Raw genomic sequence first — 26,833 nt, 5'->3', positions numbered from 1 at the left:
TGCTTCCGCTCGGCCCTCCCCAACATGTGTCCTCTAGGCATGCTGAACAGCAATGACTCCTGCTGATTAAAGCTCAGAGCCCCCCATATGATCCTGCCGTCTGGCAAGCCAGCCAACCTTCTGTTTCCCACAGAGCGCAAGGGTACAAATACAGGCCGTTTGATTTGGGACTTTAATGGGCTTGTAGCTCAAAGAACCTGAGTTGTATCGACTTATTAAAGCTTACATTTTTAAAACCAGGCCATGAAAATGCGAGACAGCGCAAGACGGACACCCTTGTCTAAGACAGTTCCTGCGCAGAGTACCGAGGCGAGTGCTAGCGAAGAGACCAACCTCCTTCCCAGAGGCCTTGGCAGCACGGGCAAGAGTAGTGGCCTTGTCTGGAAATCAGCGGCTGCCTAGTTAAGCACCAGCCTTGTATTCCACAGGGAGAAGGAAGGGGCTCGGTGCTTCCCCTACTCTGAGCGTTCTGAGGCTGTGGGGTCCTGTAGACATTACCGGAGCCAGGTAAAAGCTGCTCTTCTATTGATAGGAAGTTTTCAGTGCAAGGCAAAGTTACACCCTCTTCTCTAGTGCCACAGTCCCAGTCTTAATCAGGCTTCCCCCGCAGGTGCTATTTGCTTTTTTAAAGTCCACACCATCGGACTCAAAGAGGGCTTATCAATGGGATCTTCTCAAACTGGGGAGAGGTAATGAGCTGGGTACTGCAGGGCTCAGTCCTAGGAAACAAAGCCCTATGAGGAGAGACTGAAAGAACTGGGCATGTTTAGCCTTGCGAAGAGAAAACTGGGGGGAGGTATGATCGCGCTCTTCAAGTCCTTGAAAGGTTGTCACAGAGAGGAAGGCCCGGATCTCTTCTCGATCACCCCAGAATGCTTCCTGACTGTTAGAGCAATACAACAATGGAACCGATTGCCTAGGGAGGTGGCGGGCTCTCCCACCCTGGAGGCATTCAAGACGAGGCTGGACAGGCATCTGTCAGGGATGCTCTGACTTGGATTCCTGCACTGAGCAGGGGGTTGGACTCCATGGCCTTGTAGGCCCCTTCCAACCCTACTATCCTATGATTCTATGAAATCAAGTTTGTCCCCGTGTTGCCTTTCCTACAGAGTTGGCTATCTCCCCACCCCCATCCAGCTGGGACTCCTCTCATCGGCCCCCACCCATGTGGCTGGGTCATTTAAACATCATCCCAGAGGCTTCCTGGAAGCCATTCCCACACAAGCAGGTCTCATGCATCTGGGGTAATGATTAAAGACCCCTTGGCTGCATTGGACAGGCCACAGAAGGCCCTGTGCCTTGTGCCTGCTTCTGTGGGTGCAATGCTAATAGATGAGGGCCAAAGCAGGGGTTGGATCCAGATTGACATTGGATCAACTGCACTGGCAGAAGTGGGGGAGTTCCCTGCTCCCCCCTTCCTTCCCATGCCAGTCCCTTCAGCCCCCTGAAAATGGTACATAGAACCACCCACAAGGCTGGATTCACACAATTACCTATGGTTCAATGACAATCTACATCTGGCTTGTCATGTTGTGCAAACCAGGTTAGAGAGTCAGGTGACCCTGCTGAATGGGGTGAGCTGTGCTGTGTGTGTGGGGGAGGAGGAATCCCCAAAACTCAAGCAGAAGGATCTTCTGTGAGTGGAGCCCTGCAGGGGAAAATGCACAGTTGAGGCAGGGGGCCCTGAGACTCCACCCCTCCCCTCATGGTGGCTTTTATTTGGTGGGGAATGGATGCAGTGTTGGGAATATTGCAACCTTGCCTGCAAGTTACAGGAAGGGGGCAGTGTTGCAGTTAGTTCATGGGAATTTGGGCACAGCTAGCCATACAATCTCTATAGCCTACGGTGAGGCTTCCTGTGCTCCTCTCTTTCCTCCCCCCCCCCCCGCCCTCTGACCTTCTCCATTGTTGGGAGCACAGATGTTTTGCTCTCTCCCCTGCTGGTGTTATAGAACACAAAAAAATGGACTGAACATTCCTGAACATTTGAGAAGACTGAGGGGAGATACGATAGTGCTTTTCAAGTAGTTGAAAGGTTGTCCCAGAGAGGAAGGCCAGGATCTCTTCTCCATCATCCCAGAGTGCAGGACACGGAAGAATGGGCTCAAGTGACACGAAGCCAGATTCCGGCTGAACATCAGGAGAAACGTCCTGACTGTTAGAGCAATACGACAATGGAACCAATGACCTGGGGAGGGGGTGGGCTCTCCCACCCTGGAGGCGTTCAAGACAAGGCTGGACAGCCATCTGTCAGGGATGCTCTGACCTGGATTCCTGCACTGAGCAGGGGTTGGACTCGGTGGCCTTGTAGGCCCCTTCCAACCCTACTATTCTATGATTCTATGAACAAACTCTATATGCTGTACCTGCATGTGTATATGCAAAAAACTGTAAATCATTTTTTGTTTTCTTCGCTAAAAAGGGGTGTGGTCTCCTGTTTTCACTGAGGTAGCCTTGTGTGAATGTGGAACTGGTAAACGCTCGCGGTTTTGCCCTTTTGTTTTTCTCTGCTAACTGCGCTTTCAACAGGAGGCAGCCATGCCAAGTAATCTCATCGTCCCAACGTCACACGTAGCTCGGCCCTGTGCTCTAGCAAACCGGCAGTGCCAGTGGTGGGGGGAGCCCCCTGCCTCGTTGATGCCCTTGCCCTCAGGCGGGGGTGGGGGAAGGAGGAGGGGCCCATGGGTGTCCATTGGAAGGGACTCTCCAAGCAGAACCCACCTGCCGCTCTTCCTGCGCATGACTTTTCACCTGGTGTGTCCTGAGCCAAGGAACCCAACGCTTTCATCTTTATTGCTCTTGCCCCAAAATATACAGGTTGCTGCTCTAATCTTTACTGCCTTTGCCCTGAATAAACACAGCAGAACAAGCATGCGCAGGCCTGGGAAGCTGCTCTTCTCAGCACTGAGCTGAGGGCTCGGGATTTTCCCCCTGGAAAGCCCCAGGAGTGCGCCAGGACCTGTGTGACGCTGCAAGCCGCACATGCAACAGCCTGTGCACCCGCTCCAGCAGGCGTGGCTGCTGTTCCCCTAAAGCATCCTGCCCCGACCTGGTGCCGTCTGGATGTGTTGGATCGTAACTCCTATTGCCCCCATCCAGAGGGCACCAGGTTGGGGAACGGGGCCATACAGATGTGATCCTGGCATCCTAGTTGTGGGAGTGTTAAATGCACCGGCCTCTTCTTCTTCAGCATCAACAGCAGAAAACCATCCAGCTGGCCCTGAAACAGCCTTTTGTTTGTTATGCTTGGAATACTTTAAGCTGAAGAGGATTCTGTAAAGACTAATTCAGTGAATCCTTTAGTGAGGGTAGGACTATGTTTCTCATGCAGAATACTGGAGAGCCAGTGTGGTACAGTGGTTAGAGTGTTGGACTGGGACTCGGGAGATCTGGGTTCTAGTCCCCACTACGCCGTGAAGCATCCAGAAGATAGATGGCGCTCAGCTGCAGTGGACACAGTACGTTTAAGGAGGTGAAATTAACACAGTGGGGTGAACAGACGTCTCGCTGCCTGAGACAGAGCAACAAATCCCCCCGCCCCCCTTGGTGAAAGTTTCAGGGTGAAACGTCCTGCTGAGCACAGCCAGAGAAGCTCCAATGTGGGGGGGGGGGCTGGAGCCACGCGGGAAGGGGTCGTGGCTCAGCGGTGGAGCCCCTGCTTTGCACGCAGAAGGCCCCAAGTTCAGTCCCGGGCCAGGTAGGGCTAGCAAGGACTCCTGCCTGAAGCGCCAGAGAGCCGTGGCTGCCGGGGTGCGACAGCAATACTGGGCTAGACGGGCCAAGGGTCTGACCCGGCATGTGGAGGCTTCCGAGGTTCCATGTGCCCCGGCGGTGCCTGGCGGTCCCTCACGGTGCTGCTGAGTGCGGGGGGGGGGCGCGCAGGGCGGCGCTCAGCCCCCGGCCCAGGACCTCGCCCCCAGGGTCTTCTGCAGGGTTGCAGGAGTCCCCGGCAGAGGCCCCGGGCTCCGACCGCTCCCCGCTCAGCGACGCTCTTCGCCTTTGCGCCCACAAGAAGCGGATGCCCGGGCCGCGAGCTGGCGCGCCCCGGCAAGCGCTCCCCGCGAAGGCCGCCCCCGGAATCGGCGTTCGTGCCTTGCTCTCGCGCCGCCTTCAGGGCCCCGCCGTGCGGGCTGCCCCAGGCGTCGCGCAGGCCCTGCGCTCGGGCCGGGCCTCCGCCTCGCCGGGGGCCGCCTTCGCTACAACGGCACTGCGGCGCCGGCTGCGACGGGGTCCCGCTCCGCAGGTGCGCGGCCGGCGACACCGCCTTGAGCGCGCGGCCCTGGTTCCGCCGCCAGGCCGCTTAGGCCCCTGCGCGGGACACCCTCCGGGAGGCCCCTCCTCGCCGCCGCTGCCAGCAGCAGCTCTTGCCGCCGCTCCCCCGTTCGTCGTGGCCGCTGCCGCGCTCGCCAGGCAGAGGCATCTGCTCCCCCCGCCGCCGCCGTCGGGCCGGAGGGGGAGGCCGGGGAACACGCGGGCTGCAGGCGAGGAGAGGCCCCCGTCAGCAGGCCCGGCTGGGCTCGCGAAGCTGGCGGCGCCTTCTGCTCGGGACCAGCTGGGAGCGCGAGCCCGCAGATGGCGGGGCCGCGGCACTTGCCCGAAGGCCGGCGGGATCCCGCTGCGGGCGGGGACGAAACCCCCGACGGTCCTTCACGGCCCAGGCTGGCCGGCGCCTCTCTGCGAGGGCCGGGCACCCACGACAGCCCCGCCAAGGGAGGCGCGCAGTGCGGGCGAGCGCGGACGGACGTGCGCGCGCGGCCCGTCGCTCCCGCGTCGCCTCCCGGCGCCAAGCGCGTCAGCCCCCGCGGCTGTCTCTCGCGGCAAAGGCGGCAGGCCCCCGGGGCTCCGGCCAGGGGCCGCCCGCGCCTTCCGCGGCGAGGGCGTTGTCTCCTCCCCACGGGGGCTGCGCGCTGCTCAGGCCCGCGCGACACGGCCAGCCGCGCGAGGGCGAGGAGTCGTGTGGCCCGCGGCTGCCGGCGAACCTCGGCCGTCCCGCCGCAGCCTCGCTGCCTGCACGGCGCCGCGGCCTGCGAGCCGGGCGGAGCCCCTCGCTGCGGGGCTGCGCGCGAATGCAGCTCACGCGTGATTGCGCGCCACGCGGCGCCCTGAGTCCTCGGAAGTACAGCGCGCCACGAGCCCGCGCGCAGCCGCGAGGGGGGGCCTCCCTGGACCGCGGCGGCGGCGGAGACGGGGCTTCCCATCGTGCCCCCTCCTGCCCTGCCAGCCTCGGGTCCCCCGCCGCACACGCACGTCGCAGTCGGAGGCCACGAACGCCAGTGGCCGGGGGTGCGGGCAGCGGGGGCGTGGCTGTCGTGCCCTGCTCGTGGGCGTCCCGGAGGCCTCTGGCAGGCTGCTGTGGGAAGCGGCACACGGGGCTCAGTAGAGCTTCCTGGCCCAGCTCCTGCAGGCCTCTTCCACTGGTCTAATGGGAACAAACAAACAAACCGCTTTGGAACGACAGGGTGGCCGCTTCCCACAGCAGCCTGCCAGAGGCCTCCGGGACGCCCACGAGCAGGGCACGACAGCCACGGCCTGCCGCTGCCCGCACCCCCGGCAACTGGCGTTCGTGGCCTCCGACTGCGACGTGCGTGTGCCTGAGGTGACCTGAGGCTGGCAGGGCAGGAGGGGGCACGATGGGAAGCCCCGACTCCGCCATCACAGCAGTCCAGGGAGGCACCCCCCTCGTGGGTTGTGCGCGGGCTCATAGCATGCTGTACTTCCGAGAACTCGGGGTGCAGCATGGCGCGCAATCATGCGTGAGCTGCATCACCCCACAAAAGGAAATGTGCCTCCAAAAAAAGGAGGATGGTGATTTGCATAATATCTGCATATGTAAACGTCTATGTGTAGAGATGCACATTTAGAGACAATTGCTATACTTTAAATGGAAATACAGTGCACCTTGCCATGTTGTTCAGTCGTGTCCAACTCTTCGTGACCCCATGGACCATAGCATGCCAGGCCTTCCTGTCCTGCGCTCTCTCCCGGAGTGTGCTCAAGTCCATATTCATTGCATCGGTGATGCTATCTAGCCATCTCATCCTCCGCCATCCCCTTCTCCTTTTGCCTTCAATCTTTCCCAGCATCAGGGTCTTTTCCAGGGAGTTTTCTCTTCGCATTAGGTGGCCAAAATATTTGAGCTTCAGCTTCACTATCTGTCCTTCCAATGAGCACTCAGGGTTGATTTCCTTTAGGATGGACTGATTTGACCTCCTTGCAGTCCAGGGGACTCGTAAGAGTCTTCTCCAGCACCACAGTTCAAAAGCATCAATTCTTCGGCGCTCAGCCTTCCTTATAGTCCAGCTCTCACAGCCATACATTACTACTGGGAAAACCATAGCTTTGATTAGACGGACCTTTGTCGGCAAGGTGATGTCTCTGCTTCTTACTATGCTGTCTAGGTTGGCCATAGCTTTCCTCCCAAGGAGCAAGCGTCTTTTAATTTCATGGCTACAGTCACCGTCTGCGGTGATCTTGGAGCCCAAGAAGGTAAAATCTGCCACTGCTTCCATTTCTTCCCCGTCTATATGCCAGGAAGTGATGGGACCAGATGCCATGATCTTCGTTTTTTTAATGTTGAGTTTCAAACCAGCTTTTGCACTCTCCTCTTTCACCCTCAACAAGAGGCTCTTGAGATCCTCTTCGCTTTCTGCCATTAGGGTGGTATCGTCTGCATATCAGAGGTTGTTGATAATTCTCCCAGCAATCTTAATTCCGACCTCTGATTCATCCAACCCGGCATTTCTCATGATGTACTCTGCATATAAGTTAAATAAGCAGGGTGACAATATGCAGCCTTGTCGTACTCCTTTCCCAATTTTGAACCACTCGATTGTTCCATGTCTGGTTCTTACTGTTGCTTCTTGACCCTCGTACAGGTTTCTCAGGAGACAGGTAAGGTGGTCTGGTACTCCCATCACTTTAAGAATTTGCCACAGTTTGTTGTGATCCACACAATCAAAGACTTTAGCATAGTCAATGAAGCAGAAATAGACGTTTTTCTGGAATTCTCTTGCTTTCTCCATGATCCAGCGAAAGTTGGCGATTTGATCTCTAGTTCCTCTGCCTCTTCGAAACCCAGCTTGTACTTCCGGTAGTTCTCGGTTCGCATACTGCTGAAGCCTAGCTTGTAGGATTTTGAGCATCACCTTGCTGGCATGTGAAATGAGCGCAATTGTGCGGTAGTTTGAACACTCTTTGGCGTTGCCCTTCTTTGGAATTGGAATGTAAACTGATCTTTTCCAGTCTTGCGGCCATTGTTGAGTGTTCCAAATTTGTTGGCATATTGAATGCAGCACTTTAACAGCATCATCTTTTAGGATTTTAAATAGCTCAGCTGGAATACTGTCATCTCCGCTAGCTTTGTTGTTAGTAATGCTTCCTAAGGCCCACTTGACTTCACTCTCGAGGATGTCCGGCTCAAGTTCAGTGACCGCACTCTCATGGCTATCAGGGACATTCAGATCTTTCCTGTATAGTTCTTCTGTGTATTCTTGCCACCTCTTCTTAATCTCATCTGCTTCTGTTAGGTCACTGCCTTCATTGTCCTTTATCATGCCCGTCTTTGCACAAAACGTTCCCTTGAGATCTCAAATTTTCTTGAAGAGATCTCTAGTCTTTCCCATTCTGTTGTTTTCCTCGATTTCTTTGCATTGTTCATTTAAGAAAGCCTTCTTGCCTCTCCTTGCTGTTCCTTGGAACTCTGCATTCAGTTGGATATATCTTCCCCTTTCTCCCTTGCTTTTCGCTTCCCTTCTTTCCTCAGCTACTTGTAGAGCCTCATCAGACAGCCACTTGGCTTTCTTGCACTTCTTTTTCTTTGGGATGGATTTCGTTGCTGCCTCCTGAACAATGTTACGGACCTCCGTCCATAGTTCCTCAGGCACTCTGTCTATCAGGTCTAATCCCTTAAATATATTCCTCACCTCCACTGTATATTCATAAGGGATACGATTTAGGTCATACCTGAATGGTTGAGTGGTTTTCCCTACGTTCTTCAATTTAAGCCGAAATTTTGCAACAAGAAGCTCATGATCTGAGCCACAGTCAGCTCCAGGTCTTGTTTTGACTGACTGTGTAGAGCTTCTCCATCTCTGGCTGCAAAGGACATAATCAATCTGATTTCGATATTGACCATCTGGTGATGTCCATGTGTAGAGTCATCTCTTGTGCTGTTGGAAAAGAGTGTTTGCTATGATCAACGTGTTCTCTTGGCAAAACTCTATTAGCCTTTGTCCTGCTTCATTTTGCACACCAAGGCCATGCCTGCCCGTTATCCTGGTGATTTCTTGACTTCCTACTTTAGCATTCCAATCCCCAATGATGAAGAGGACATCTTTTTTTGGTGTTAGTTCTAGAAGGTGTTGTAGGTCTTCATAGAACCGATCAACCTCAGCTTCTTCGGCATCAGTTGGGGCATAGACTTGAATTACTGTGATGTTGAATGGTTTGCCTTGGATTCGTACTGAGATCATTCTATCATTTTTAAGATTGTACCCCAGTACTGCTTTTCCCACCCTTTACTGTGGAAGTATGTGACCAGAGTGTTTAGTCCGCCGTCCAGCTGTTAACTGTGGCTCATTGCCTCTAAACTGGAATTTAACAGAAGAGCTTTTCAAACAGGCAGCCCTCAGGCAGCCCTGTGAAGAGAGGACTGTCCTCTGTAAAGAGGGCCCAAGGGCACTCTCCTTCTAGAAGGCAATTAAGAGCTGTTTCATCTAGCTCAAAGTGGGCTAGATGAAACAACGATCCGGTGGATCCACAGTTGGCTACAGAATCGGACTCAAAAGAGTGCTTATCAATGGGACCTTCTCAAACTGGGGAGAGGTAACGAGTGGGGTACTGCAGGGCTCAGTCCTGGGCCCAGTGCTCTTCAACACTTTTATTAACGACTTGGAGGAGGAGGTGCAGGGAATGCTCATCAGATTTGCAGATGACACAAAATTGGGAGGGATAGCTAATAGTTTGGAAGACAGAAATAAAATTCAAAGTGATCTGGATAGACTGGAGCGCTGGGCAGAAAACAACAGAATGGCATTTAATAGGGACAAATGCCAAGTTCTGCACCTAGGAAAAAGAAACCAAATGCACTGTTACAAGATGGGGGACACGTGGCTCAACAACACTACAAGCGAGAAGGATCTTGGAATTGTTGTCGATCACAAGCTGAATATGAGCCAACAATGTGATGTGGCTGCAAAAAAGGCAAATGCTCTTTTGGGCTGCATTAATAGAAGCATAGCTTCCAAATCCCGGGAAGTACTAGTTCCCCTCTACTCAGCACTGGGTAGGCCTCATCTGGAGTACTGTGTCCAGTTCTGGGCACCACACTTTCAGAAGGATGCAGACAAGCTGGAGAGGGTTCAGAGGAGGGCAACAAAGATGATCAGGGGACTGGAAACAAAGCCCTCTGAAGAGAGACTGAAAGAACTGGGCATGTTTAGCCTTGAGAAGAGAAGACTGAGGGGAGATATGATAGCACTCTTCAAGTACTTGAAAGGTTGTCACAGAGAAGAAGTCTAGGATCTCTTCTTGATCATCCCAGAGTGCAGGACACGGAATCATGGGCTCAAGTGACAGGAAGCCAGATTCCGGCTGAACATCAGGAGAAACGTCCTGACTGTAAGAGCAATACGACAATGGAACCAATTACCTGGGGAGGTGGTGGGCTCTCCCACACTGGAGGCCTTCAAGACGAGGCTGGACAGCCATTTGTCAGGGATGCTCTGACTTGGATTCCTGCATTGAGCAGGGGGTTGGACTCGATGGCCTTGTAGGCCCCTTCCAACCCTACTATTCTATGATTCTATGATTCTATAAGAGGTAGTGCTCCTATACACATGCACTGCAACCTTCATCTCCCTGGTACAGACCTGACATCTCTGAGCTTGTGTGTGGTGGCTGGAGAGAGGGGCCCAGGAGGAGAGGTGCCCTTGGTGTGCCCCCCCCCCCCAGCCCCAGTCAGCATCTAGTGTGGCACAGGCTTACGGTGACCAGATACAAAGAGGGATGTGACACCAGTACCTTGAACAGTGGTGCACATTACAAAGGGGGCTTTTCAGCAGCTGCAGCTTTTTTCAGCCTGCAGGATCAGCTGCACCTTTTTCTAAATTGAAAGGCTTAAACTCTACTTGACAAACTGCTGCAGACATCTTGACAAGTTTTGGCTACCTCTGTAGGCAGGCGTACACGTGCATTAGCACTGGATCTTCCAAGAACAAAATGGGAGGACAGCGTACAAATCTATGTACAAAACAAAGCTTTTTCTACTTGGTTTTTTTCCCCCATCTGTAATGTCCCTTGTGAACAAAATTCTTGTGTTAAGGTGGTCCACTTGAACATGACATTAGCAAGGCTGGATTATAATTGGAGCTGCTTCTCTGTTGCCTCCAAGGGCAGGACTAGAAGCAATGGGTAGAAATTGCAGGGAAGCAGATTTTAGCTAAACAGTAGGGGGCAACTTCCTAACCACGAGAGCTGTTCAGCTGTGGATTGTCTCAGGAGGTGGTGGGATCTCCTTTGACAGTGGTATTTAAGCAGGGACTGGACTGCCATTTAACAAGGGTGCTGTAGCTGCACCCTGCAGTGCAGAGCCTGCACTGAGCAGGGGTTGGACTAGATGATCTCGAAGGACCCTTCTAACTCTGTGATGCTATAGTTCCATTACTAGCATACATAAAAGGTTGACAATTTAAATCTGGATCTGTATTTTATTCATTTAGTATATTTTTATCCCATCTTCCCTTGAAGGATCTCAGGATGTTGTAGATGGTCCTTCCCCCCTCCCCTCCAACAATTCTGTGCAGTGGGCATGTCTGAGAAAGAAATTGGCCCAAGGCCATCCAGTGGGCAACATAAGATGCTCCAAGAAGTGTCAAAAAGAGACCTGATATAAAGTCTAGTTGCTCTCCTCACTTACCCAGTATAAGTGTAGTTGCTATCCTCACTTAGTATATAGTTTTGCCAGACCAGGATCTCTGGTTTGGGATTTGGTTTCTTGTTCATTCTATTTCTTTCCCCTACCCTGTTCTAAACTTGCTTAATTGCTCTGTTGGGCTGGACTGATTCCCTATTTACATGTTCAAGGCTTGGTTGTTCCTTGTTGTTACACTTATCAAGTTGCCAAGTAAGACACAGAGAGAGGGTGGTGGGGAGGGGTAGAAGGCCAAGGCTGACTAACAAAGAGCATTCTGCACTGAGGCTTTTATCCTGCACTCGTGGTGACTGGTCGCTCGTGGAAGTTTGCAGGTCCTTTACCTGATGTCATCAACCTCCAGGGCCTCTCCTGTGCTTTATAATCTTTATCTCATTTTTTTTTTTTTTTTAAGATCGGGGAAAATCCAGCATATTTTCTAGAAGCACATTGAAGTTTGCACGTACTTCCACAGTTCCTTTATACCACAGCACCATCTAGTAGCTATATAATGAAACATATACAACTTACAGAGAAAGGAAATCCCTGAAAAAAAGCACGTGCAAGCATGTGTAAAGGAACCGATCTTAATCCCACAAGGAATCCAGAAGCAGAAGCCACAGCAAAGGAAAGGGATAAAACCCTGGTGTAGCGAAGCCCAGAGACTGGAGCCTTCGCTGGGTGCTCCACTACTCCCAAGTAAATGCTTCTGGAGCAAAGGAAAGCTGCTGAGCCTCCACATGTGCAAATGAAGGAGCAGGTTGTGGCAGAAAACAGAGAATGCAAGTTGAGCATGGCCTGGTGTCCTCTCTCTCAAGAAATTAAATGAGGCAGGAATGCTCGACTAAAATGTAGCTATTACAAGTGGAAGTACCATAACCATTCCACGTAGAAGATAGTCATTTTGCTATTTACAGGCAAAATGGCGCATTTCTTCCTCCCAGAACTTCAGGGTAGAAGTTCATAAATCATAGAGTGCCGTAACTGTGATTGATGAAATTACATCAGTTGCTTCTTTTCTGGGAGTTGTGAGTGCAAGAACACCTGGAAATGTGCCACAGCAAATTCTCACTGGTCTTTACATTTAAACTCTGAGCCATCTGCTACAGCATCTTCCCACTTCAATAGCTGCATTGAAGTGACCTGGCTCTAGCTCAGTGGCACAGCAGATGCTGGCATGCAAAAGGCCCCAGGTTCGATTCCCAGCATCTCCAGGTAGGGCCAGTCACTGTAGACCAGCCTTCCCCAACCTGTTGCCATCCATGGACTTCAACTCCCATTGGCCCTAGCCATCATGGTTAATGGGCAGGGATCCTGGGAGTTGTAGTCCAAAACATCTGGAGGGCACTGGGTTGAGTAAGTCTGCTCCGGACAGTGCTGAGCCAAGGGTCCAAATCAGGATAAACCAGTTTCCTATGTTCTTCTTGTTTCAAATGAAACAAAGTAACTGTGTTTCCTTTTTTTAATAGGAGAATTTTTAGGGATTATAGACAGAAGGAGGAAAGGAAATAACAATTATACCCCCATTTAAGATCCATGACTAAATAACCTGTAGGGTAAATACATGTTACATGACTACATACAATGGAGACAGACTTTGTTCCATCCCCATGGATGCACCCAGGAGCTCTTTAACACAAGTTAAGTTACACATTAACATACTTCTAATGACCCTTTTGAACTCATAATCAATGAGATTAAAGACTGATTAAAGCATGGATTTGCTCCACTCTTCTAAAGAACATTTGAAGAACTGATAGTGAATTGAATCCAGGTAAATAAACACTAGAGATTAAATGTTCAGATTTTTTTTAAAAAACACAAAAGATTAAAACGCATGGAGAAGAACCTACTCTGGCAGCTGTTACTTCCTCCGCTTGGACCAGAGCTCATCTCATTTGAGACAAAAATTCACAAGTATTCAAAATTTGCAGAATTTTCCAGTGTTGCCAGTTGGTCTTCGAATTTGATATTTAAAATCACATTTTACATGCGGAATGTTTGCCTCAACATCTGAGTCAGAGATGCTCTAGACGCGTTCACAGTTCTGGATTATTTGGCGGGCTTCTCCTAAACTGACAAATACTCCTTAACATTGCAAGTTATATTTCAAATCCCATCAAGTAAAACAAAAAACCTGTCTCAGCACCGTGCAGCCTTAGGAAAATGCTGGATGCCTTCTAGACTGCACTTCCAGCTCACAACTGGCATGAACTGAATGTGCATCCCAGAAGTTTTCCCATAACCCTCTTCAATGCAATGGTTCATTGCATAACAGATGTATTCTAAGCAGAGAAGACAAATTGAGCTGGAATGTTAGAAGCAATTTGAAAACCGCAGTGACCTCCCATCTCATTTCAGATATCGAAATTATCAAGTGCTAAATAGCATGTGAGTGGTCAAATGTCGAGAATCAGCTGTCAGACATTAAACACTGAAATCCAATATCATTGGGTTTCAGATATCAAATAGCTGGAGAATATTCAAATATTCACATCTGGAGATTATTGACAAAAGCATTTACAAAGCAGAAGTCTGAGGTTTGCTTTTAAGAAACAAATTCATTCCAGCTCATGTTTTGTGGCTATTTGTTGCCTCAGTCTAGGGGTGGGGGGACTCCATGGTCCTGTTATGTGTTGGGATGTGTGCATTCCCATCTCTGGGCATCTCTACATGAGTGATTGGCTACTCACGGACGTCTGCGTGTCCTTTAAATGATGTTGTCAACCTCGAGGACGTCTCCTGCACTTTCCCCGTTTATCCTGCTTTCAAAAAGATCGGAGATACGCTAGAATTTAAAAAAACGGGATATTGCTAGTGTGTAATGCCAGCATAATGCCATAATTCAGCCACTAGTTGGCACTGTTTCATTGAAAATATAGAAAGCCCCTGGTGAGGCTGCAGAGAAAGGGCGTTTTCAATTCCACCTCACGAGTTTGTCATCAGAAGGAGCCCATCCTAATTGCACCATGGAAACGGAAGCAGAAAGCCCCAGGAAAGTTGCGGGCTTTTTCCATAATGTAGAGAAGCCCTCTGTCTACATTGGACTCATGCACATTTTCATATAATGTACTTACACTGTTGTGGTTTTTGTTTTATGAATTGTACCAGCATGACTCACGGTGCTGGACTGGTGCATATTAGCCCATTTTTAACCCTGAATGGCAAATCCACCTTTTGGTCACCCAAAACGTAGAACTGAGTTGGCAACCTTTTAAGGCGTGCAGGCGCATTTCACGTTTTGAAATGTGCCTGTGGCACCACCAGAAATGGCTGTCTGGATGAGCAGGCACCCACCTTCCTCCTCCCCTCACTGTTTCATCCTCCCCTTCCTCCCTTGCTATTTCCTTCCTCCTCCTCCTCCTCCTCCTCACTGTTTTCTTCCTCCCCCCCTCCTGTTCATGACCACCTTCCACTCCCGCCCCCCGCAATTTCTGCCGCCTCTCCTGATCTGCAGGAGCATGGGGCGTGGGGGAGACTGTGGTGGCAGCCACGGTAGGGCAAAGAGAAAGGCCGTGGAGAGAGTGAGGAAGAAGGGAAGGGTTTGGGGTCCCCTGGGGTCTGGTGGGCGCATGTGCGGGTCTTGGAGGACTCCAGTGCTCCTGTAGGCACGGTGTTGCTGACCCCTGGTGTCTGAAGGACACTTAAAGCCACATTAGTCATTGTAAGGCTGCTTTCCCCAAATGGGCACCCTCCAGATGTTTGGGATTACGACTCCCAGCATCCCTAACCATTGGCCTTGTTGGCTAGGGCTGATGGGAGTTGAGGACCAAGCCACCTGGAGGGCACCATTGCAAGGAAGGAGCTGGGGGTTCTCTCCCCTGCCCCTCGTAATCCATTGTAGCCCCCATGATCTGACCTAGCAGCATTCCCCAGGAGGGGCCGGGGCTTTGCAGGCAGCAAGATCCAGGCTCCTCATCTCCAGCCGAAGGATCTCAGTTAGCAAAGCTTGCAATCTTTCTTGCATTAAGTTCAAATGTATGTATCCCGCATTTTTGCCCAGTGAGACTTCAAGGCAGCCACATCATTTAAATCAAGTACAACTAAAATCTACCTAAAGGTCCTATAAACTCCATCAAGCATTGAGCTCTCTGTATGAACTGCTGCCTGTCCAGAGCAGACAGAACTGGGCAAGCCGGATGAGAAGTCAACAGAAGGGCACTTCCTACACTGCTTTACTCTTCATGGGCTTTGCTGGTGCCAGTTATGCCAGATGCTCCCCAGCCAGGAAGTTGAGACATTGAGAAACCAAGAAAGAAAAAAGCACCCTCTACATTTCTTACTGGAATGTGTGGTTCATATTTCAAGAAACAAAGCAGAAATGAGAATAGGGAAAATTTCATGTGGCGGGGGGGGAGGTCCATCTGTGTCCTGCCCCTCCCCCCATTTTCTAATGTGGGCTCAGGAGATCGCTGATGGTCTACGTAGACCCTTTCTCATGAGAAATCCAAATCCAGAGCACCCATGGCTCCGTGGGAGAGGGCTCCCCCCCCCTGCTTTGCATGCAGAAGGCCCCAGCATCCGCCTCTGGCCCCTCCAGTGGGAGGGCTGTCAGAGAGTGTGGCTGGGGGGACCTCCGCTGGCTTTTGAGACCTCTGCTGGGCCAATCAGACTAGGCAGATGCCAGGCTTGGCTGGCTCCGTGTCTCAGATGCTCTGACCCCGCAGAAGGCAGTTTTGTAAGTGCCATGGAGGGAGGAGGGGGAAATCCCGTTCTTGACTCACAAGGGGCCCAGTCTGGGCCAACCGAGTTTGGTGTCAGCATCTGTATGTTTAAACCAGCCTTCCCCAACCTGGTGCCCTTCAGGTGTTTTGGACAACAACTCCCAGCATTCCTGACTTTTGGTCATGCTGCCTGGGATGGATGGGAACTGAAGTCCAAAAGTCCTGGAGGGCACCAGGTTGGGGAAGGCCAGTTTAAACCATTCATCTGCATTCTCCTCCTCCTCCTTCTCCTCCTGGCCACATCTTCATCTCTGATAGCCTCACATGCTGGACTGAGCATAATTTACTTGTTCCCTCACACACCATTTTTTAAAATTTTTTATTCACATCCCGCCTTTCCACCAAAAACTGGCGCTCAAAGCAGCTAACAGTAGCATACAGATTGAAAACAATATCTGAATTAAAACATGACATAAAACCAAAAACATTTAAAACACAATTCAAAACACAATAAAAGAAATAAAGGGCACTCCACCAATCAAAAACTTTTTCAGCCACGGACCACCAAGCATACCATCAGCAGCACAATTACAGTTTTCAAAAAGAACAAAGCACCCCTAGCAAACCATCGTAATAGGACTGTGCCCCTGGGACAGAAGACAGCCCAAATCTCCCTTTCCGGGGCGGGGGGAGGTCAGCTTATGAATAGGGAGGGACCCAAACAGCCATTTGCAAACACAGAGAGCACAGCAGCACTTCACAGACGTCAAAGAGAAACGACCCGGGAGTGGCTCTTCCAAGGGGGCAACAGCAGGAATGCGAGAACACAAGATGTGCTTGCTGGTTCAGACCACTGGTCCACCTCGGGGAATGCACGTGTTCTCGGAAGCTGATTATCTGAAGTCCCTCTTCCAGGAGGCAAGCTGGTCAGCCAGCAGTTTAGAAGGAAGTCCCAGATGATCTCTAGGAGATTAGAAGAGCAGTGTCAATCAATCAGCAACCCCATCCTGCCACCAAAGCAGGCCACTGATGGCACTTATATAGGCGGCTGTCCCAGCCTATCACAGGGGCTCAGGGCATGTTGCAACCAGGTGCACCACTCTTGGCTCAGAAAGGGTAGCTGAACCATTTCCAATCCCCCAGCGCCTGGCTGAACTTCATGGCTGAAAAAGGACTAGTTTTGCCCCGTCTCTTCTGTGTCCAAACCCAACGCTGCAGTCACTGTGCCACTCCAGGAGGAAGCCGTGCCAGAGTCAATGTCAAGGAAGTCTCTGACCCCCACCCCCAGTTGTGCAAAGCAAAATGGACCTACCACAAAAAAGGAGATCCCAAAACAGTGGCATTGTGAGAGCAAATGACAGGTGGATTGCAAAGCTCGCTGTGCAGTCAAATGTGCGATAGAAAGGAAGAACAAATGGTGCACTCCACTGGGCAAAGTCTTGGTAGCACAGCCTGCCCCAACCAGGTGCTCTCCGAAAGTGTTGGACTGCAACTCCCATCATAGCCATCACGCTTGCAGGGAATGACGCAGTCCAACACATCTGGAGGGACCAGCTTGGGAACGGCTGTGCTAGGTTGTCAGGGGCCGTTGTCGATTTGCTGAATCAGATGGAACAGAACTCTAGTCCATGTGCAGAAAATCTGGCTTTCTGGATCTGGGCTGCACTGAAGGGAGCTTCCGGCCCTGGCAGACTAGCGGACTTAGTGCATGTCCAAGTGCTAAGCACACTCAGCCACATTTGTATCCCACCCTTCAGCCAAGGAGTTCAGGGCAGCACTGCTTTTGCCTCATTTCCCCACTCCACCCCTCATAACAACCCTCTGGGGTAGGTAGACTGCACAGTGGCTGAGCCAGAGCAAAGGGCACAGTGGGCAGTTTTTCAAGCCTCACCTTGTTGTGGTGCCAGTGGTCCAGCCTCTTTTTCAGGTGCTTCACCCATCTAGCATAGGGAGGGGCACAGAGGTGCTTCCCTCCCACAGTGATTAAGCTAGCAACAAAAATAGCAGAAATTAGGGTCAGAGTATCGAGCTGTCTTTGCTGTCTCAGCCAACGATTTAGAGCAGCCTCCCCCAACCTGGTGTCCTCAGATGTAGAATCATAGAATAGTAGGGTTGGAAGGGGCCTACAAGGCCATCGAGTCCAACCCCCTACTCAATGCAGGAATCCAAGTCAGAGCATCCCTGACAGATGGCTGTCCAGCCTCATCTTGAACGCCTCCAGTGTGGGAGAGCCCACCACCTCCCTAGGGAATGGGTTCCATTGTCGAATTGCTCTAACAGTCAGGAAGTTTCTCCTGATGTTCAGCTGGAATCTGGCTTCCTGTAACTTGAGCCCATTATTCCGTGTCCTGCACTCTGGGATGATCAGGAAGTTTGAGACTCCAACTCCCATCAGCCCCAGCCAGCATGATCAGTGGTCAGGAATGCTTGGAATGGTAGTCCAAAACATTGGGAGGGCACCAAGTTCAAGAAAGATCCCCGACGGAAGCAGGAAAGCACCTCCCAACAAAACACTTCTTCACCCAGGCCTTCTCTGCAAACAACCACAGTTAATTATATGATGCTCCATCTTACTGTTCCTTGTATTGTTTTGTACTGTTATTTAACTTTGAAATTGTTTTTAATAGTGTATTTTAAATATATTTTATTGTTATTGTAATTGAAGTTTTTAATATTTTAAACAGTATTTTTAAATGTGATTTCTAATATTTATATGTGAACTGCTTAGAGATTTTTTATATTAAGTGGTATATAAATTTTAATAAATGAATAATAAATAAAAATGTTGTCACATGCCCTGGAACTTTGGACCATTGCTGCATTGTTCTCATCAGGCCTTCACTCATCTTCCCATTGCGTGAAGCTAGGATAAACAGGGGGGCATATGGGGGAACATGGGGTTGGGGGAAGCGCTTAATTCTCTGGCCGTTGGATCAAGAATTGGAAAAAGACCTTTGAACCCCTCTGTCCTTTGCATTACATGCCCTAAGCAGGGATAGTCAACCTGCTGCCCTCCAGATGTAGTCCAGGTGTTTGGGAGCTACATCTCCCATAATCCCTAATCATTGGCCATGCTGGCTGGGGCTTATGGGAGTTGTAGTCTAAAACAGCTGGAGGGTCCCAGGCTGCCTAACCCTGTTCTAAAGTCAGCAGTTGCTGTGCTGGTGCCAAAGGAGCAAGAGACTGAGTGGGGGAAAGTATCTCTTTCATGGAGCGCCAGTGTGCCTGAGGCAGGAAGAGTGCCGCTTTCCAGAGTCATGGCACCCTTATTGAGCAGGATCCCTGATTAGCTGCCTGTTGAAATGGTCCGTGAAATTCAAACATTTGCCCATCCCTCAGCCAGCCTGACGTGAAAGAGGGTATGGCTTTACCTCCTTCGGCCCTCCCTTTCACAACTCGGCATCATGCCTGGGAAATTACTGTGACTGCAACACAGTTGCTGCAGCACCCGAAGGGTCTCTGGCTCCCTTTGGGTGCCTCAAACCGCTGGACTTACTTTAGCTGCACAGAAGTTAATCAGGTCAGGCGCATGGATGGTGGCCTGGAAGGGCGGTGAATTGTACTGGGGGTGGGGTGGGGGTGGCTGTGTACGGCTGGATTTGCTCTCCCCCCCCCCTCTTTTTGAGCAATGGAAATTCTCCTGTTGTAGGTTTTTCAGAGCAAAGAGTGAGCTACAAGGACCTCAGATTATTAAAAAAAACAAAATCTAGGAACTGCAAGGATTGTGGGCATCCAGCTCCAGGCCTGTGATCGGAGGTTGCTGATTAAATGCGATTCTCCAGCCTCATCTCTCTTGAAGGTTTTTGTTCCAAACAACGTATTAAAGTGGATGAAAACAGACAGCCTTACCTCCCAAAGCCTCTCCCAGAAACAGCCTTCCCCACCTTGGTACCCTTCAGACGAGTTTGACTACAACTCCCATGCTAGCTGAAGGATGCTGGGAATTGCAGTCCAAGACATCGGGAGGGCACCAGGTTGGGGAATGCTGTCCTAAGACCCGGGCCAGCCCAAGACATTTTACTGCCTGAGCCGGAGAGCAAGATGGGCCCCTCTCCCACCCCACGGGCCAAAGCTGGCCGGCCTGGCAGATGAAGGCGTCTTCAGCACGGACGGCGGCACACCGTCCCCCGCTGCGCCTGAAGGCGGCGGGCCGTCGCGCGGGGCCCAGAACTCGCAGCGCCTCGCTGCCGCCTCCCAGCTCCTGCCGCCTGAGGCGAATGCCTGGCTGCCCCCGAGGGGGCGGCCGGCCCTGCCCAGACCGTCCGAGAGGCAGGCCGCACGCTGTGGCTTCGCCTGATTTTTCATTTAAAAAATGATTCCCCGCTTTAAATTCGACCTCGGACAACGGCGCAGCGCACAGCCGACGAGGGGAGGGGGAAGAGCGCCCCCGAGCGAAAGCGCGGAGGCGGCCTGGGGGGCGCCGGGGCGGGCGGCGCGCAGGCTCCGCTCGTGCTTGGGCCACGCCGAGGGCTAGTCCGCGGGGGGCTTTTCACGGAGCGGCCGAGGAGGGGCGGCGGGGCGCGGAGCCCCGCGCCTGGTGGAACCCGGCCGAACGGATCGGAGCCCTGAGCGCGCCCCGGGAGCGCGGGCCGCCCTCGCGCCAGGAGCGCCGCGCCTCCCGGCCCTGCGGCTGGCTCGCCCTGGCAGCGCAGGCGCGAGCGGGGGCTGCGCTCCCGCGCAGCACGCGGCGGCCCAGGCGGCTTCCCCGCCGAGCGGCTCCCGACGTTGGTCTGTCCCGGAAGAGCCTGCGCCGGGCCGCGCCACCCGCGGGCGTGTCGCGTTCCCGGCTGCTGTGAATTCCGCGCGGCCAAGGCGAGGAGCCGGAGCTGCAGGGGCGCAGCCGCGCCGCGGCGTGGGACGCGGACGGGCGGCGGCCAGCAGCTTCTCGAGCCGCGCGCAGGCGACACGCCGCAGGCAGGCAGGCAGGCAGGCCCAGCCCAGCCCAGGCCCGCGCCGGAGAGGGAGAGGAGGCGCGTCCGCGGCGCCACAGCCGCGCCGCCTCCGAGCTCCCGGGCGCCGCGCGGCCCAGGCTGCCCGTGGTCGCGGCGCCCCCTCCCTGGGCTGTGATGGCGGCTCTCCCAGGCGGGCGGTGGGGCGCTCGGCGGCGAGCCGAGCCGAGAGCCGCAGAGCCCGAGGAGGCTGCCGCGCCAGGCCCGCTGCGGGCCCCCGTGCTTCGCCCAGCCCGTGGGAGGGTTCGCTGGCTGGCGAGAGGGCACAGCCCCAGCCCGGGGCATCTTTGCGCGGGGACCTGCTCCCCGTTTAGCCCCGGATGGTACAGCCGGAACCCCCGAGTCTGCTCTGGGTGCATCCCCAGAGAGGCCCGTGCTGCCCCAGCAACAAACTCAAGGAGTGAAGCAGGAACGCACCCCCACCCCACCCCACCCCCGCCGGCTGTTGCGGGCACCTGCAGCCCATGACTCGGCTCCACACCGGGGTCCTGGCTCTCGGTAACACCGGGACAGCCCGTTGCCACCAGGCCCGAAGGGGAGGGGACGGGCCCAGCGCTGTGTTTGCAAGAGGCTGTGGGAGTGCTCGGTGGGGAGGGGATGGCCCAAAGGTCATGGAGATGCGAGTGGGGAGATCTCTTTCTCCCTTCCCATCGAGTGAGTAAGGCAATGTCTCCTACTGCTCCCCCCAAGATAATGGCCACGCTTCCTGGGCCGTGCAGAACTGTGCCATGCACACCCACCTGGAAGTCCGGCATGAAACGCAGGCCATCAGCGGTGGTGCACCAGCCAGTTAACCGGGAGTTTTGCTCCCGAGCATACTGCAGGTAGCTCAGGCGATCCATTAGCAGGCCCGCTGCCTTGTCCCTGTTAGCTCTTCCCCCTCCCTGTATTGTTGTGGTTGTTCAGTCGCTAAGTCGTGTCCGACTCTTGGTGACCCCATGGACCACAGCACGCCAGGCCTTCCTGTCCTCCGCTCTCTCCCGGAGCGTGCTCAAGTCCATACTCATTGCATCGGTGATGCTATCTAGCCATCTCATCCTCTGCCGCCCCCTTCTCCTTTTGCCTTCAGTCTTTCCTAGCATCAGGGTCTTTTCCAGTAACCAGTGCCTCATAAAACTGGCACTAACCTCACCATGATGTTTTGGAAGCGCTGCATAGGTGAATACTTGAAATGCCCATCTTGCCACCCACCCACCCTTCTCCTGCACCAGCTTCTGGTAGTAATAAGAAGAGCCACCTTTTCCACAATTCCCAAACCTTTATTTCTCCTCTGTGTCCTTCCCCATATTCTTGCACAGTCCCGGGCTAAGGCGATCCATCGAAGCCCAAGTGGCTTCCCTATCTTTGGGCGGGGGGGGGGCTTAAGTTTGCACAGTGTTTCTGCCAGGGCACACAGTGGTGCATCTGCACATTGTCTGTCTTTAAAAAGAAGACAAAAAGGCCTATGCAAAGGCTAGACCACAACTTACACCACAGCGTGGACGGGGCAGCCTTCTTGAATACGCTGTTCCCAGTAATCACGGACAAATTTGAGGGGGATGGGGAAAGGGCTGGTCCGCAAGCAGCAGTCCATGACTTGGTAATCGCCAGACACTGGAAAGAAGGAGAAAGTCAGAAGGAAGGAAGGAGCCAGGGGTTCCCCACCCCACCCCCTCGCAGCCTCCTCAGTGACCTGGGTGGCACAGAATTGTTCTGTTGCAGAAGCAACACCTCTGCAATGGCAAACTGATTCCAGCCAGAGCAGTCAGAATTGGCCAAGACCTCTCATGGCAGCTGGTCATGCAGGGAGGGAGAAGAAACTGTGGATGGCCCAGAGATCACCAAAGGCATGAGATTCCCCCCCACCAGGGGTGGGGGGAATGTAGAGAAGTTGAGGAATTGTCTTCAAGGATCTCACATGACTCTCCAAGAGGCTGTGTGATGGAGCTGGGGACAGCAGAAGGAGGACCAGCATCTGGACATGAAATTAAGCTGCAGTTGCTTCCACACTGAAGCCCTTGAGCACTACTGAGGCACTGCTCTTCTGCAATTGGCTGGACTCAGAATTAACTCTGTAGTTCCACACAGCACTTAATAGAGTGCAGTATTATCCAGCAGAGTCTGTCCCATAGTGAAGAACCTGCTGTCGCTCCTTCTAAGAGCACACTCAGGTGGTAAGTGCCGACTGAGTTGAAGTCAAAATGAAACCACTGAGAAGCAAGAGGGAGGCATCAGCATGCTTGGGGAATCCGAAGGTTTGCCAAACTGGGGTGGGGTGGGTGGACGTTAATAAAAACCTAATTGGGTACCCTCAGCCTCACCCCAAAATGCCCATGCTCAGTGACCGCAGAATGTAGCGTTATCGTTGGAAAAGGAAAAACAAAACAGCAAGGGGTGAGTGGGCAAGGAGCTGCATGCCCTGCATGCAGGGAGTGACTGGCTGGAACCCTGAACAGGAGCACTGCTTTTAGCGGGGAGGACACACTGCAACATTTTATTCCAGGTCCCACTTGTAATATCTACTCACAAATAAGTCCCATTCAGCAAAGGGCTCTTCTAATATTAATTAGAAGCTTCCTTTTCATAGGGCCTCCCCATTTCATTGCTTTTTGTTGATCATATAATCATAGAATAGTAGGGTTGGAAGGGGCCCACAAGGCCATTGAGTCCAACCCCCTGCTCAATGCAGGAATCCAAGTCAGAGCATCCCTGACAGGTGGCTGTCCGGCCTCGTCTTGAACGCCTCCAGGGTGGGAGAGCCCACCACCTCCCTAGGTCATTGGCTCCACTGTCGTATTGCTCTAACAGTCAGAAAGTTTTTCCTGTTGTTCAGCCGGAATCTGGCTTCACTGCTGGGGGGTTAGTAATTAAGGGGTTAGTAATTAAGGGCCTCTTCACATAGCATTTTTAATTGCCCCAGTGTCCATTTGTGTTCCCATTGTGGGTGGGGAGGCTTTAATTGTGCTACTTCTCTATAAAAGCAAAAATAATAATAATGGGAGGAAATTAGTAATAATGCCTCCCCCATCCAGCAGGGCTCCAAAGTAGCCAAGGAGCTGTAATCTTTGACTTTTGTAGTAAGGAGACTTGTGCTTTTTTAACTTGTTCATAACTGATCTGGAGTTATGGATAAATACTGAGGTTGCCAAGTTTTAGGGATGTACGAAACTCACCTTTTCGCAGAATTTTTCACGGGGGGGGGGTAGGTGCTCCGTCCCTCCCCCCGGAATCCTCGACAGTGGGGGAGGCGATCCGGTCCTCCCCCCTGGAATCCTCTCCAGCCGGCTCCATGGAGCAGCCGGCCAGGGTTGTCCGCAGTCGGATTTCCGGCTGCGGACGGGCTGCTGCGGATGCAAATGGCGGCCGCTGTAGTGGCCGCCCTTTGCATCCAGACAGGCTGCCGTGATAGGCTACGTAAGTATTTACGTAGCCTATCATGGCTACCCCCCCAAAAAAAACCAGCGTATGCAAATGGCGGCGGCCACGGCTGCCGCCATTTGCGTTCCCTATTTTTTGCCGTTCTAGCCTACGTAAATATTTACATAGGCTATTACAGCGAAAAAAAGGGAACGCAAATAGTGTAGTGGGCGCTATTTGCGTTCCTTTTCTCTCGCCGTAATAGCCTACGTAAATATTTACGTAGGCTAGAACGGCGAAAAATAGGGAACGCAAATGGCAGCTGCCATAGCCGCCGCTATTTGCATACGCTGTTTTTTTTTTGCGGGGGGGGTTAGCCGTGATAGGCTACGTAAATACTTAGGTAGCCTATCACAGCTGCAAGGACGCCAATGGCGGCCACAGCAGCCCGGCTGTGGCCAGCCAGGAGACCAGCTGCCAGAGCCTCCCCTGCATCCGCCCCAGGTAAGTTCCATCCCTGGGGATTCCGCGGGGGGGGGGGAGCAGGAGGCCGTTCTGCCACGGATTCCAGGGGATCTTTAGAATCCGGCCTCATTGGAATCCATGGCGGAATTCTCTGCCATCCCTACCAAGTTTGCAAGTGACACCTCATTGTTCTGGGTGACTAAAAAAGCGGGGGGTTGCAAAGAGTTCCAGAGGGATCTAGTCAAAGTGGATGAATCGGCAACAAAACAGCCAACTCAGTTGAGGGGGGGCTGAACTAGGAGCCTTTCTTCATGAGGCTTTTATTGTGCACTTGTGATTGCTCACTCATATAATGTGCAGGTCCTTTACACCATGTATCCTCCAGGGCCTCTCCCACTCTTTCGAACCATTTCCCAGGCTTTTTTTAGATTGAGGAAAGTATGTTACTATGTTGAAATGGCGGAATGAGACTCTCGTGTAATTGTGCAATTCTGCTATCCCACAACACCATCTAGTGGTTGTGTAATGAAACGTATAGAACGGCAGAGAAAGAAAAATCCTGGAAAAAAACACGTGTAAAGGAGCTGAGCTTGATCCTGCAAAGAATCTGGAAGCAGATCTTTGGTAAAGGTGCAGGTTAAAAGCCTCATGTAGAAAAGCCTTTGATAGCCTTAGATTTTCCTGCACTGAGCAGGGGGTTGGACTCGATGGTCTTGTAGGCCCCTTCCAACCCTACTATTCTATGATTCTAGCCCACATGGCCACTCCAACTCTATAGGTCTTTGGTCTGATCCAACAGGCATCTTCTTATGGGGCAGGTATTTGTACTCAGGACCCACCATTTGTCAAGGAGGAAGCAAACTACTAGGTAACACTGACCAGGTTGAAGATGTTCCCCAGCTTTTACAGGGGGGTTGACAGCATCCTCAGTAGGTTTAGCCAATGAAAAGCAAATTGAATTCAGAAAGAAGCAGCAGGGGGGCGGGGAGATCTCCCTGAACTGCAATGTCCTGGTGGCAGCCGCTCTCCTGAACATTAAGGGCAGGGTGGTTCTTCCAAAAAGTTTGGCAGGCCAACCCTCTCCCCCCCGGACATGAAGTCCCCCACCCTTGGAAAGGCTCTGCTAGCCCGCAGTTGACATTTGGAAGGAAAGCGTTCTACGGGCTTGTGAAGGATAAAAGGGCTCCTGTTAGGAAGCTGAGTTGAGGCGATTGCATCTTACCCTGCAAGGTGCTCCAGAGGGAGAGAGACACCAGGCCAAGGAGCCCCAGGCAGCGCGCCATGCCTGCTGGCCTGCTGTGCAGCTCGAGGTGGTGACCAAGCGAGAGAAAGCCGCCGAAGCAGCCACCTGGGATAGCAGATGCTTTAGCAGGAAGCCAGCTCCTGCCTCTCCTATTTATCACCAAGATTCCTTACTCTCATTTTCACTTTCTCCCTGTGAGTAACCTAGAAAGCCCCGGGGGGAGGGGAGCAGCTGCTGCAGGGATCCTTTTGATCCAGCCAGGGTGCCTGGAGCCCAAGTCTTGTGGCCTGAGACATTTATTTTTATTTTTTATTTTTATTATTGCTTCTTAGATGCCTGTCTCAGAAAAAAGACTCAAAGCAGCTTACAGCAAAAATCAAAACATACAAAAATTTAAATACTATATAAAACAGCTAAAAGCAATTAACAATAAAAGACCATGACCCACTGAAACAACTAAATGAAGGGTGCGATCCTATCCGGATGCTCGTTGACCTCTGAACTCGGAGGCTGACAGGCATCCTCTGTAGAATGGGAGGAGTGTGGAGATGACCTTGGCCTTCGCACTTCTCCCGCTCTGCATTTTTGCTAGGGCTCTGCAGGGGGGCGGGGGGAGGAAGGTGGGGAGAGCTTGCATCCCCGCCCCTCCAGTCCCCTCATCTCCCCACCCACAGAACCGCCCCCTTTCCCTCGTCTCCGAGGTTGCAGTTGCGACCTCGGAGAGGCAGCTGGCGCAGTTCTCTCTGCACCGGCTGAAAGGGGGAGGGGGTGGGGAGCTTGGACTTCTGACTCCGACCTCGGAGCCAGGGATCCGAACTATCCTGTGGCCCCTTAGATGCTGCCGAGGGGGCGTAGGATTGCTCTCTAAGAAGCGACCAGGTGCCGTCAAATGCCTGGGAAGAGAGGCTTGGCCTGGCCTCAAAAACATGACAGGGTCACACAAAGTGAACGCTGCAGAAATGCACTGCACTCAGCTATTGCATCAGCTGGAATATGGCCAGCTGGAGGAGGGCAGACCAAGAGATGTGTTTTCCCCAAGCTGGCAGGGGAGAAGCAGGCTTGGGGAGCAGTGGGGCCTGTTGCTGCTGTGGGGGAGCTGATGCAGCTCTGAAAGGCTGTCAGTCCGGATGTCTTCCATCCTGTTTCCTCCTGCTCAACTTGTAGAGGTTATTCTGTGTTTTATAGTTTTCTCACAAAGAAGCTGCCTCTGTTAGGGCAGCCGCTGGACAATCCTACTGCTTGGGGATATGGGAAGCACAAAGCAAAT

General features: G+C 52.7%; 1 protein-coding gene and 1 long non-coding RNA gene across 2 annotated transcripts in view; one reads left to right on the top strand and one right to left on the bottom strand.

The window, feature by feature from the left end:
- Positions 1 to 26,833, top strand: part of LOC146351847 (uncharacterized) — a 1,244,848-nt gene that overhangs the window by 41,155 nt on the left and 1,176,860 nt on the right. The gene's annotated exons all lie outside the window — the stretch shown is intronic.
- Positions 15,934 to 25,693, bottom strand: LOC146351869 (C-C motif chemokine 19-like). Its single transcript, XM_084832703.1, has 4 exons — positions 25,546 to 25,693; positions 21,992 to 22,115; positions 17,465 to 17,561; positions 15,934 to 16,536 (listed from the first exon to the last, which is right to left on the bottom strand). Exons 1-4 carry the CDS (start codon positions 25,604 to 25,606, stop codon positions 16,513 to 16,515), a joined length of 306 nt encoding a protein of 101 aa, XP_084688829.1. The 5' UTR covers positions 25,607 to 25,693; the 3' UTR covers positions 15,934 to 16,512.

The sequence above is a fragment of the Heloderma suspectum genome, chromosome 2, assembly GCF_057233095.1.
Source record: "Heloderma suspectum isolate Gila_16-S chromosome 2, 16-S_ref, whole genome shotgun sequence".
Lineage (NCBI taxonomy): Eukaryota > Metazoa > Chordata > Lepidosauria > Squamata > Helodermatidae > Heloderma > Heloderma suspectum.
This window is presented reverse-complemented; position numbering and strand designations above follow the sequence as displayed.

Coding starts and splice junctions, on each gene's coding strand:
- LOC146351869 (XM_084832703.1), bottom strand. CDS start 25,606: ATGGCGCGCTGCCTGGGGCTCCTTGGCCTGGTGTCTCTCTCCCTCTGG. Junction 22,116..25,545: donor CCTCTGGAGCACCTTGCAGG/GTAAGATGCAAT, acceptor CCTTCTTTCCAG/TGTCTGGCGATTACCAAGTC. Junction 17,562..21,991: donor TGCCCCGTCCACGCTGTGGT/GTAAGTTGTGGT, acceptor TTTTGTTGCTAG/CTTAATCACTGTGGGAGGGA.